Source organism: Elgaria multicarinata, chromosome 3 (genome assembly GCF_023053635.1).
Source record: "Elgaria multicarinata webbii isolate HBS135686 ecotype San Diego chromosome 3, rElgMul1.1.pri, whole genome shotgun sequence".
In the NCBI taxonomy this organism is placed as follows: Eukaryota; Metazoa; Chordata; class Lepidosauria; order Squamata; family Anguidae; genus Elgaria; species Elgaria multicarinata.
The window spans coordinates 49,805,509-49,819,089 of record NC_086173.1 but is presented as its reverse complement, the minus strand read 5'-3'; the positions used below and the strand labels follow the sequence as shown (position 1 = coordinate 49,819,089).

At 41.9% G+C, this 13,581-nt stretch overlaps 1 protein-coding gene across 1 annotated transcript; it reads right to left on the bottom strand.

The window, feature by feature from the left end:
• Nucleotides 1-1,969: 1,969 nt before the first annotated feature.
• LOC134396669 (ankyrin repeat domain-containing protein 40-like) lies at nt 1,970-11,154 on the bottom strand. The gene is made up of 5 exons (XM_063123215.1): nt 11,036-11,154; nt 9,275-9,423; nt 7,182-7,649; nt 5,742-5,917; nt 1,970-2,752 (listed from the first exon to the last, which is right to left on the bottom strand). The coding sequence occupies exons 1-5, from the start codon at nt 11,152-11,154 to the stop codon at nt 2,606-2,608; spliced, it is 1,059 nt and encodes a 352-aa protein (XP_062979285.1). The 3' UTR covers nt 1,970-2,605.
• Between the last annotated feature and the right edge of the window lie 2,427 nt (nt 11,155-13,581).

Sequence of the window (13,581 nt, the reverse complement as noted above, 5' to 3'; positions counted from 1 at the left end):
AGTCTAAAAATTCTGGATTCTGTTGATTTGAAAAATACCTTCTACCCTTGAGCTCACCTGCTGCCATATTATGGAAACTATTCCAGCTACTTGTAAATTGTAAACATACAAGTCACTACACAAGGTTTAGGAAACAGTTGGAGCTTTGTACTGTCAGTGAAAATGGATTCAGTGAAGAGAGTAGGCAGTACAACCTAAGAGTGTATACGTGCTATGTGTGGAGATATGTATCTCATAGGGGGATGCACTGTTAGCAGTAGGAGCCCTAAAAGAATGGAGAAAACCAGTAATCTTGTCAAAGCATTTTTATAGATACTCCAGCCAACCCAAAGTAACCAAACTAGGAATTCTAGTTATATGAACTCACCTTGAGTGGGTTCAGACAACACAATAGTCAATAGTTGATTAAATAGTCCGTGGCAGACTAAATAGTCCACTGTTGATTTTCCACACAACAGTTGGTTATTTCACAGGAATAACCAATGCAAATAATCAGTGTGCAGAGTTGACTATCTGCACAACTGTTGATTATTGTGCCGTGTGGTGGGCTCCCTTGACTATTTCACGTGCCTACAGAGTTGTGAGGCAAGAGCGGCAGAAACCTCTGCCACTCTTGCCCAGTGGGGCTGTGTAGGTATGTGTCATTCGTCCTGGGAAGCGTGTGGCAGATGGGTGTAAGGATGTACTGTGGCTGCAGCATCAAACTGCGGGTGAAATTCCCCCAGCCCCGATCCGAAGCCCATTTGTGGCTATCTGCAGGGTGTGGAGGTAGACATTCACTGACTCCCTCCATGCCCTGCCGATATTCACAAATGGATAACGGGGGAAGGTATATGCTCGTCATGCAAGCGTCTCCCCTCTGCCACTATCCATCCCCCTGACGCCATTTCCAAATGGATAGCCTAGCGTGGCAGAGGGAGATGCCCACAGATGCTGTCCTTGACAGTGTCAGGCGAGCATATCCTTCCTCCGTGCCAGGCGCAGGGAGACGATGGCCTGATGCTGTCAGGGATGGGATGCACACGCCCCAGGGTACATTTATTTATTTATTGCATTTTTATACTGCCCAATACCCAAAGATCCCTGGGCGGTTCACAAAAACATGGGGGTGCTACAATCGTGCCATACGATGCTGGTTCCCATGAAAATTCCCCTTCATGCCAGGTTGCAACAGGAGGAGGAGAGTGTGTTGCCAGGTACTGAGGGAGGGGGGACCCGGCCCGAAGGAGTGTTCTCATGGGAACCAATTGCCACTATTTGGTGGGGAGGACAGATGGGCAATAGTCAATCCTATGCTAATAGTCAATTCCACGGATGACTGTTTAGGGGGTACCCAAGACGATATGATAATAGTCATCTGTGGAGTTGACTATTTGCACATGAATTATGATATGCCTTCGCAACACAGAATCCTGTACAAGAGACATAGCACTCAGGCCGAAAACAAAGTTTTAATTAAAAAAAACACTTAAAAAAAACCTGTTATAAGTTGATAGTGCACAAATAAAGCCACTTTTGGAAATGGTTATCTTAAGATTACAGGATAACGCACAAATACAACAATTTCTATTTCTTCAGTTTGCATTGCATGCCTTAACATTTTTTGTACAAAACTACAAAAATAGTATTCTAAATGCACAGATTTGCTGTTACCAGCATTACAATATAATCTCTTCCACTCATATTTAAATAGTATACATCAATGTTATGGAGCAGAAGTTAATAACGAAAAATGCTTTAAACTTGTTTTTCTTGGCAAAACTACTAAATCTGTATAACAGTTAACATTGGAACTATCCGTAGCTCATGTACTTGTATGGTGAGAAAAGGAATGAAAACCATTGGGCAAGGAAATTACTAAATGATTTTTCCCCTGTAGTGTACTTCCTGGACTCAGTTTATTTGTCTTACTATTAACCTAGAGAAGGTACTAAGCACTACTATTTTAAAAACAAAACAAAAGGGGCAAGCAACTATAATACAAATATTTCTATGGTAATGTTATCCTGATCTCTCAACTGTATAGGTCCTGTTTGGCCCGACCAGAGGTTGCCTCATGATATGTGAACCTGTGCACTGTGGGTTAATAATGAATTCAACAACCCAAAGTTAGCCAAATTGTAGGTTGATTAACTCACAATTAACCCATAGCATCTGGATTCGCACATCACAGAACAACCTCCAGTTGGAGGCTGCACATTCAAAATGACAGTGGCACCTAGCCATGTCGAATCATGTGAATCGAGTTGCTGTTTCAATAAAATCACATTGTTTGACAATTTATTAGGTGCCAAAATCCAATTCACTGAGGGAACAAGTACCTATTGGGGAAATAGTTGTGAATACTCCCCACCCCAAATCCATTTTTACCGTCTGCTTGTTCATTTGATAGACTACACATAAGACTTCTAAGGTGCTTGAGCTGTACAGGTGCTTAGTGCTAGCTCCACTCAGCAATTATTATTAGTATAAATATTAAGAGAAATGCTGTATCTAAATCGAAAGTATCAATATATAAAAATATTCACTAGTAAGGATAGACTATTAACCTTAACAAGAATTTAAGGTTTTATATGACTTAATCCATTGCAGTAAATATTAAAACTCAGTATGTCAGCTTTGCTGCTTTAGTGTTGTAGCAGGGTCTTTCCATCAGTGTTGTTGCGGCAGCATTTCTGAAAGGAGAATTGATGCTTCTCGCTAAAACTAGCTCCAGCTCTTGAAAATTGTGAAGCCTGGCAACATCTTTATCCTTGAATGAATAAGAAAATAAAAATATTTAATTGATTGGGTATACTTTAAAGCAGTTTTAATTGTGAACAAAATTGATAAACCAGGCTGCACTGAGATTACCAGATGGAATACTGTAATGTGCTATCAGTGTATCAGTTAAAAAAAATATTCCATTGTAAATTGTGGCAGTGACTCCCTACCCAGGGAACAAGTTTATCATACTGACCCATGTCACAGCTTGATATGGAGTAGTATGGTGGATTACTTAGTGGCAGGAAGGTACATCATGACTACTCATTAGCCCTCTTCACGCATTCACAACAAATGTGTGAAGATGGCAACAGGGCCATATGTGTAAGTTCTAGTCCTCAACATTGTCACCAGAGGCTTTCATGAATAGAGCATGGTCTGCAGCAGGATTTTATGTGTGTTTGTCCAAAGAGGGCTTTAAATCTCTACCAGGGGTGTGCAGAGTGGGTCTTCTGTACATTGTACATTGATGGCGCTATATAAATAAATAATAATAATAATTCTCCACACCGAAATTCAGGGCAGAGCTCTTCTGAGTGGGTTCTCCACTCTGATTTTTGGAGGGGGTCAGTCTCTCTGTACCGCCAATTACTTGTCAGAAAATCACTCTGTTTTCAGATAACCGCTTCATTATAGGCTATGGCAATTAACCAAAATGCTTACAGCCCTGTCATTTTAACAAAATGCTTACATCGCCATCATTTTTAAAGATATAGAGATGAACTTGGCAGCATGATAGCTCTTAAGTAGGGCTTTAGGCATGCCAAGTTTGAAGCAGATTCCTTCATCCCGTGGTTGTTTAGGAATTGCTCCTAGCAAGTGAGAGGAATGAAAGGGTGGGTTGCTCCTCCTTCTGCTAGTAATTGCGTTATGCCTGTATTTTTCCTAGCAACCGGTTTGTATTTCTGTGGAATTTTAATATGATAAATAAATGACTACTTATTTTCCCAATCAATTAAAGTAATTATTGTACAGTTTACAGTAGATAATTATCAACAAAAGTAGTTTACTTTCCACAAAGTAGTTGTATTTACCATTCAGCTAATGTGAAGTCTTAACTACTGCCCAACACTGGTGTGGGGCTGGGAGCCTTCCAAGTTTCTCAAGAGAACAAGGCTGCTCTCAAATTGTATAACAAATGGTAACCATCGGCTGGATCACTTTGTACAGTCTTGTTAGAAGTTCTACCTAAAACTGCTGATACCAATATTCTGTCAGGAGCCAGTTCTCAAATAAGGTAAAATTTTGAGACCAATATATTCTTACAAAGGACTACATCGACTCACACTCTCAGATTTCTCTGTCTCATGCCATAGCTGAAAAGGTCCAAAGTTCAAACTCCAATGTCTCCAGCTGAATTTTGTGTAACCACTGGAAAAGCCTTTTGCCTGAGATGTTGGAGAGCTATTGCTTGACAGTGTAGACAGAACTGGAGCACATGACCCAGTGGTCTGATTCCGCACTTTTGAATGCTCCCCCATAAAGAAATTTCTCCACATAGAAAAACAGCATATCAAAGAGAAAGGTTCTAGCTTGGTCTCTCTCCGATGAGCCAATGGCCACCTTTCTCCATCCACTGCTTATCTCTGCTTAGCTGCTTATCAGCCCAAAAAGTTAGGAAGGAGAGAAGTAGGGAAAACTTGCTCACCAGGGAGAAAGATGACCCCATGCTAGAGAATGGGGCTGTTCACTCAACACAACAGCCTGTGGTTTAAATAACAACCATTATTTAAACCACAGTTAAGTTGTGGTACCTGCAGCTGCCATTTTGAATATACAACCCTTGCTCAGGGAGTTGTCATGTCATGTAAAACTGACAAGCGTGACTTATGGGAGGGTTAAACAACCCGTAGTCTGTTTTCACAGGACACAACAATCCCCGAAGCGGAGGTTGCATATATAACTTGGTGCCTGCAGGCACTGTGGCTCATCATGGGTTAAATAATGCATGCTGAATGGCAGTGTGTCATCTGAGCCCAGCATTTGGCTCCTACCTGAAATTCCTGTTAGGAAATTAGTAGGTATCTGCAGATTCTTTAGCATAAGCTCCTTTTCCGACATGAGCAAGGAGGCATTTAATGTTTGATCAAATGGGAAGAACAAATAAAAGTGGCCCAAAAGGTCAATGGATTCTCAGAGATATAGTGGCGCATTAGATGGCATCATTTCAAACTGATGGTGATTTGTGCTCTTTCATGTTTCCTACAAAACATGGGATTTCCCCCCTACAAAAATATGTGGTTTAGTTGTGTGGCATGGTTGGAAATATGAATTGTTTTAAGGGCTACTAATACTGAAGGGCAGAGTTTTAAGGACATAAAATGCACAAAGAAAAACAGGTGAGATCTGGAGAACCCTTTACATGAAGAGAAGTCTCTTCTGCTTGTGTAAGGGAGGAGTGTTACCAATCCAAACCAAGTTTTCACTTAAGGCTGCTTTCCCTGTCCAGAGTGGCTTTTAGGAGATCTGAGGTCCTGGAGTGGGAAGGAGGTGGGAAAGCCTCGTTGTACAACTGGAACTCCACTCGTAGTTTTTCAGATCCTGTTCAATACTCCTTTAAACATGTGCCATAATAAAATTACATACTGAGATAATAAACAAGAGGCATGAACTAACTTTGACATGACCACCTGTTTGGTGGTGAAGAGCCCTGACTCCCAATTGCTGTTCAGGAGCAAGAAGCATAACCTCTTCCTTGCCCCCAACAGGTGATCTAAAGCTTGGCCAATAAATTAAGAAGCACAAATTTGGCATTTTCTAGAGAACAAATCAGTTGAATATAGTGCACTCTGGTTATTTGTGTGCTCCAGACACCTGATAAAAACCTGTTTTATCTATTGCCTTTACAAGGCAATAACCTGGGGTAGTTTTTATATTGTCTATGTTCTGTGATGGATGAGGATCTATTTCCACCAGCATGTCCGAAGTAGAAGTGTCAAAATATAAATAAACACCTAATGAAAAGGAAATTTCCTTACCTTTCTCATCAGTGTATTGGGTAGCTTTCTAATTTTCTCCACTTGTTCAGGATTAACACCCAATTCGCAGCAACTCACTCTGAGCAGATCCTGGTAAGTCAGCTCTTTTTTGTCCAGTTCAATTTCAATGAAGTCGTGCTCTTTAGGATTCTGAACTCTTACTTTAAGCACCAATTCTATATATTTGTAAGGGGGAAAGAATGTGTTTTTAAATGAAGTTAATCACCAATAGCACATAGGGAAACTGAAATGGCAATTCCTTCACTCCACTTCCAAACCCACAATCCAGGAGATACGAGTGGTGACAAAGCCCCATTGAAATTAATGAAATTAAAACAGAGGTGGCAGTCTTCAGGGTGGTGGCATCTGCTTTGTTTTTACTAGAACCCTGAGGTCTACCAACTGCAGCCTGCTTTGTTCAAAAGATATACACTTAGAATTAAAGAATTCTGAAGCCGGGAATTTGTTCTAAGTACCAGAACTCAACCAAGCTCACAATCCTTCCACACAAAAATCCACTCATGGTTACCTGACATTTCATAATTTCAGAAGTATAATTTAGAGCTGGTAGAGTCACTTTGTTGCTGTTATAAGTCAGAAATCCTTGCTGATCTACTGCAAATTGCCAAGATCTTTCTTCTGCCCATCCCTGTACACAGGTCAGTTTCATGTACTTTGGTCATGATGCATCCAGGACAGGTAAGCATAGTAATATAATGTTTTGAAATTTTCCACTGGCACAATTGTTAAAATGTGTATGCCCTATCCTTAACATTTACATATTTGCACTGCAGATCTGAGGGTTGTGTTCCAACATAAATTGTCCATTTTAGAAAATCTGCCTATTTCCTCTATTACAATGTCAGTATTCCTTTCACTACACTGAGCACCTGGCAACCCTTCTACTATAGTTTCTGAGGTACAGCTCCTTTTTTCTCAACAGCTTCTCCCCACACCCCATGACTACTATTTTATGACAAGCCACTATTTTGCCTTTCTCTCACAGTAGCTAAACAGTGTGGAAACCCAACTTCTGATCATATTACACAGAGGAAGAAGAAAATGGGTGGATGGACCACAGAAACACTGTGGCAGTGAGTGGTACCCACCATCAGGGATGGACGAAAGGTAAATCTCCAGATGTTTTGGACTTCAACTGCCAGAAGCCCCTGCCAACATGATTAATGGTCAAGAATGTTGGGAATTGAAATCCAAAACATCTGGAGATCTACTTTCTGCTCACTCTCACACATCTACAAAATGACTCCACATCAAGAATCAACTAAGGAAACAGGCCCATCTTGAGGACACGCTTGCAACTGTTTAAGAAAAGGGAATTCTAAAAAAGCAGACATGAAACACAGCAAGAAGTGTTGCAAAACTCAATTTCCATCGAGGCAGTAAAAAAACATTATAATGGAAAATTACACCATTCAATACCTTGCATGTTATATGGGAAACTTCCTGTGAGAAGCAGTGGCTGTAATGGCAGAGCAGTGCCCATGCAGGAGCCATTTGTTTGCTGAGGTACATGTTGTCTAGATACAGCTGAGGTAAAAAGAGCTCTGTTGTGATATGTAGGTAAAGGATAAACAGGGCGGCTCTGGACTCCAGGCCGTGTGCGTTCTGATGCTCCTGTGCTGATGGGAGAAGTGAGCTCCCCTTCATGGTGAAATTCTGCTTCTTTGTGGGAGGTGGGTGTGCAAACATTTTCATCTTGAGTTGCTGATAAACAAGGACTAGGCTCACCCTCACATAAGGCTGTGTTAGTGCACTCAGGTGGTGCTGAGGTATCAAGGACACTGTCCCTTTCTTGACTGTAATTGTAAGGGAATGGTGGGTTGGTCAAATAGTTTGCAACAATTGGCAGCTTTAAGTCATTCACTTCTTGATTGTCACACTCTTCCACTTCAGGGGAGGTTGGGAAAAGAAAAATAGAATATTTTAACCATTTTGTTCATTAAAAATCATAACAAACAGAATTCTCATATGCTTTCTGGAACCACAAGAATTAATATCTCAGAAAGTTGTAAAATCAATCAGCTATTTCTAATGGAAAAACAGCCCCACTGATTGAATTAATCTATGCCAAGGTTATTGGCTGGGGGTCAGGAGATAACCCCTTTTTTTTAATAAACTCAAGGCAATATGCTATGAAAACCATAACAATAAAAACAATTCAAATTACTAAAATCAATTTCATGCAATTTAACTAAGAGCAGGATAAAGCAATTCATCAAAACAGAGATGGTACTTTTACCCATACTAAAAGGGAAATAAAAAAGCAGCCTGACTGAAGCTTAATGGAGTGAGAACCAACTGAACCTATGAGCTCCTGTGGGGAGTTTTGGGTCAATTCTAGGACTTCAGATAAGCCTGTTAGCATGTAATGGTGGTGAATCATGGGTTAATTAAACAATTTGCAACAACACATGCTGTGTACTGCTACCACCTTACACAGCTTGATTAGAGGTGGTGTTGTGACATTAAAACCCAGACTATGGGTTATTCATGTATTAAACAACCCACAGTTAACATAATACCTAATTGTAGGTCAATTGTCAGTTGTTTAGCCCACAAATAACCCACAGTGCCCAGATTCACATGTCATGAAACAACCTCTGATCAGATTAATTATGCAAAGCGGCAGCTGCATGCACCAGGCACACTCTATGCTCCAGGCTGCCATTTTGTGTAACATGGGTCATTCTCAATTTAGGCATGGAAATAACTGCACCCAATAGGCATAGCTCGCATCACACAGAAATTGAGAGTGCTCTGTAGAACACATCTCTGCATGATACAGGGATTCCACAGCCAATTAGAAGCTTCAGTAGACCAATGGAAGTGAAATGTGCAGAGCTGGTCCAAGGCATGTTGCTTGCCTGAGGCAGAACAGTAAAGTCAAGGCACATAGTACTCAAAGTTAACTAAGTTATTTTGGCACCTGAAACAAAATCATATAAGCACATCTCCCCGCTCCTTGCAGTAAACACACAATAAGAATAAACAACTAACAATTTGCTGTCCTTTCATGGCACCCAGAAACAGCTGCCTGAGGTGGCTGCCGCATTTTGCCTAACGGTAGGGCCACCCCTGGGAAGGGGTTCCCAGAGGAAAAGAAATCTGAAAACAGCTGTCATAACTTCTCAGAGGAAGGGGGAAATAGAAATAACTTTCTATCCCGGGGAAAGGACTTCCTTATGATCCTTATAAACCTTTATACTGACCACCCAAATTACATTCTGTTGGGCAAAAAATAGCTATGAGAGACATCTTCCTGCAATGGAGCAAGCATAGAACATCTAAAACTAGAGTTATAAAATGAAGTAATGTATTCATGAAGGCTTAAAAAAAAAAAGTCTGAATAAGGTCAGATCCCACCCTGTAGCTCACACGACTATTATGACCCTCATTTGAAATCTGAGGAGTGTAGGGCTCTGCTACAAAAGAAAAATGTTGTCCATCTAATGTGTTACATGAAAAGTCCATAGTAAATTTTTAAAAAGACAAATTCAAGATGTCAAGTATACCTCCCAGGATATTTCTGATTTCTTTCTTTGAAGTTAAATGTGCTGCTAGCTCTCCATTAATTGTCAAAATCTCTTTATCCGCTCCAGAATCCAGCAGGTAAGCAGCCACTTGAGTGTGGTTCCGTTTGCAAGCCCAATGTAAACAAGTCCTAAGTAAAACAAACATATTGGTTATTTAGCATCTGTAACTCTCTAGAGCACATGTGGGAAGCCTGCAGATGCCATTACTGTGGCCTGCAGGTATGCCTCCCCTACTGCCAAAATACGTTGTCCGCTGCCGAAATTGCACTCCCCCACCCTGCAGCATGTCAATTAGCTGTTTGGTGGGCTGAGGGGGTGCAATTTTACATCAGGAGGACAGCAAGTTGGCAGGGTCATCCCTACACACCCTCCTCCCCAGTAAACGCCTGTTTGGTGGATTGGGGAAAGCTCAGTTGTGATAGGATGGTGCGCAGGGTTGACTCACAATTGCACTCCCAGAACCTGCGAAAGAGCTGCTTGGCAAGCTGGAGGAGCATGATTTATATGGAGAGGACAGCACTTGGGAGAGTCATCCACACATAAACACACACCGTCCTTCCAATTTAATTTGTATGCGTGCACACATATGCATACAGTTGATTTAACTCCTGTCTTAACCACAAGATGACACATCTTTTAACTAGTAACCAGCTTTTGACAACAGCTTGTTGTGGGTTCTTTAACCCGTGATGAGCCGTGGTACCCATGGACGCCAGGTTGAATAAGCAACCCCCACTTGGCTAGCGTGGCAGTTATAATTATTATTCTCAAAACCAGATTAATGCGTTGCTAGACTAGTAGTGCTGAATGTGAGTGCAGTGAAGCACATAAGTTTCCATTGTTAATGGAAGACCCACCCATAGTAGCGCTAAACTGCACAACCACATGTTACTCAGGAGGTCTGTAACTACATCTGAAGTGAGCAGGGCGGGGGGAGGGGAAGATTGTATCAGAGCACTGGGAAATGATTTTAAAACCCATGATTTCAAAAATAATTGCCCCCAAACTCTCCCTCCCCCTTGTCCTGCAGGAGACTGCTGTGCTCTGATCTGCCTTAAAGTGCAAACAAAGATGTTGAGAGAACCAACTGCAGATCTCCTGAGATTGGCCTTCGGAGCGTGCGCTGTCATCCCCCAAATCTCAGCTCCACCAACTTCTACCTCGTTTTGTACAGCACTTCGTTTTAAGTATAAATAATATTATGAAATATCTTCACTATTGAGGAAAATAAACACGTTTAATCGGCCTTGAATAGCTAAAGCACATTGAACACCCCAATCATCATCATCGTTGAATGTCATGAAGAATGACTGTGATGGCTAACAGGCAAAAAAATAAAATACAAGTGTGACTGTTCATCCTGAATGAATCTCCTAAACGTCAACGTCTCTAGAACTAAAGCCTGAAAGACATTCTACGCTGCTTTGAGTTTCATAACCTGGCAGTCAATTATCAGTATCTGCCCTATATTTGGCCCACCCATTTTTGCCAGGCGTTGCTGGGGGCTTGCCCCCTTGTGTGAAGCGCATCTGGAAGGCGGGCAGAGAGAGAAGCAGTGCGGGGTGATTTGTGGGAGAGACTGGAGCTGTAGTTGCGTGTAACGTGCTTTTCTTCTTGTTGTCCCGCCAGAAATATCCTGTAAACGGGTTGGGGAGTGGAGTGGTTGCTGCTGTAGTGGGAAGGAGCACAGCACGGAGGAGGTGGAGCTGGGGGTGGGGGAGAAAACGAGGAGAGTCTTACCAGCCATTGATTTCATTCTGGGCATTCACCTCCACCCCCTGGCGGAGCAGCGTCTGCACCTCCTCGAGGTCGCCTAGAGCAGCAGCTTCCCTCAGCCTCTCCTCCAGATGGCTGCTCATCCTCTCACTCCCCCTCCCCAGCGCCCCCTGGCGCGGCTGCCTGGCCGAGAAACGCCCCCTCCCCACCCGCACACACCGCCCTGCAGGGGACCTCCGTCTGGGAGCTGCTGCGGCTCCTTTCCCAGCTCTCTCGTCTGCCGGACTCTATTCTCAGTGACACACAAGGCAGGAGTCCGCTGGTTCCTACGCGCTCATGCAGTGCGTGGCAGGGCCAAAGGCAGCCTGAGGGAGCGTGGCGCCTTCCAGAGCAGGGGTGCGTGTGACCTGTTCACACGTCCACCACAGACGTTGCATTAAGAAGCGGGCGAGGAGAGCAGGGAGGACGTCCCTCTCGTAGTCCACACACGGGGATTAGTGATGCTAAGCCCCGTTTCCCTGACAACAAAGAAATCGGTTGGGCAATTCAGGGAGATGGCCGCTATACAATTGCGAATTCTTAACAGGCGTTTAAGCAATATACGTCAAAGCTTCTCCTAAAGTGGCTTTCTAGATTACTTCCGAAAGCTTGCACACCCATATTACATCAAAATCGGCAGTAACGTAATTCTATACTGCCAACAAGCCACACCAAAGTAAAAGTTTGCCATGTTCAAATGCTTCTCCATCTAGTAATTGGAGGGGATGTGCTCCGATCTACACCAAGCAGGATATAACACTTTTAAAATGGTATGAAAGCAGTATATGTAATGTGTCCTGGGCCTGAACAGTTGTCATAACCCTTATAAACCATTATAAGCAGTAGTGTAGATCCTTCAGCTGGTATAAGACGTTATTCTTCCAGTATAAGATCCCGCTTTTGAATGGCTAAATTCTCCAAGCCACACAAAAAGGTAGCTGTGTTGGCCAAAAGAAAACATTCCAAAATCCATGTTTATTTTATTTTTATTTTAATACTATTTTTATTGATTTTCAAGTAAGGACAAATACAATAAACACACAGAGTAAAAGAAAACACTCAACAACAATATAAATGTTCCCACAGCACCACTATAAAAAAGCATGGGTGTTCATTCCTTCAGTAAGCACTTGCTACAGAAAAATATGCAGGTTAAGTTAGAACCTCTGACCAAAAAGATTCCTGAGTCATTGGGGGTCTAGGTTCGCCAGGATTCATATTAATAAATGTGAAAAAGTCCAACCAGTTTTCCACAAATGTGTCTGATGTTATTTCTCCCCTTGCTAACCTGCTATGTTGTGTCAATTTATCATTTAAAGCTAGTTTCCAAATCTTATCAAACCAGCGTTGATGGTCAAAAGGTCTGTCGCTTTTCCAGAATTGGGCAATTTCCCACCTGGCTGCAGCCAGCAAATGGGTGACCAAGGCTTTGGGAATGGGCTCAGTTTTGCCTCTAATTGTTGCATTGATATGATTTTTCCTTGTATAAAGAGATCACGAATATGGAAAAAACCTTTTTCTTCCCAACCTGCAAATTGTCTGTACTTAAACTGATCTCTGAATCGGGGGTGGTCTAAAATCGGGGTTAGGGGGGAAGGGGATGGTGCAAACCATTTTGCCCACTTTGCCCATACCTTTAAATTTGCTTTCAAAAATGGGTTATTAATTGTTTGAATATGTTTTTTCAGTGTTGGAAGGAATGGGATCACCCTGATTGTAGGGATGCAGGGGGCGCTTTCAATTGACGCCCATGGGATTGCTGTCTCATTTCTAATTATTTTGAGTAGTTGCCTCACCAAAATCCATGTTTGATGGTGTGTACTGACCACAAGATTTGGTTCAAACCCCAATTCAGCAATTCAGAAAATAGTCCAATTTGAAACAAGACTGATTTTAAGGCTGCCTGATTTGACTCAAGACAAAACCAGAATCTCAAAATCTGATGCTTCATCTTCATTGACTATCACTCTTGCTCTTTAACAGGATCCAATGAAATGTGTAGGCATAGTAGCCCCTTGTGAGGGAATGCCAAATTTTCAAACAAGTGCAAAAGGTTTGTACTAGATGCCTTTACATTTTATTTATTTTTTAAGTGAACTGCCAATAACTTTTTAGTATTGGCATAATTGGATGAAAATGGCAGGCATGGTTGCTTCTTCTGAGGCAAAAAGCATACCATGTTTTAGATGAATAGGCTCAAGGCTTTTTATTTATTTATTTATTTATTTATTTATTACATTTTTATACCGCCCAATAGCCGAAGCGGTTTTGTGCAGGATCAGACTTTATAATTTGAGGTTTTCCAAAATTGGTTGCACTTACCCCTTCTGTGGGCTTCTTTAAACTAGTGACTTAGAGCACGCTCATGACTGGCCACTCACGGATGTTCGTGGGTCATTTTGACGACATTGTGAACTTCCTATGCATCTCCTGCTCCTTTCCCCAGTTTTCCATAAAAAAAAAGGAAAAAAAAATCTCAGAAACCCCAATTCTTTTGAAACATGTCAGGATTTGCTGTCATGTACAGTCGA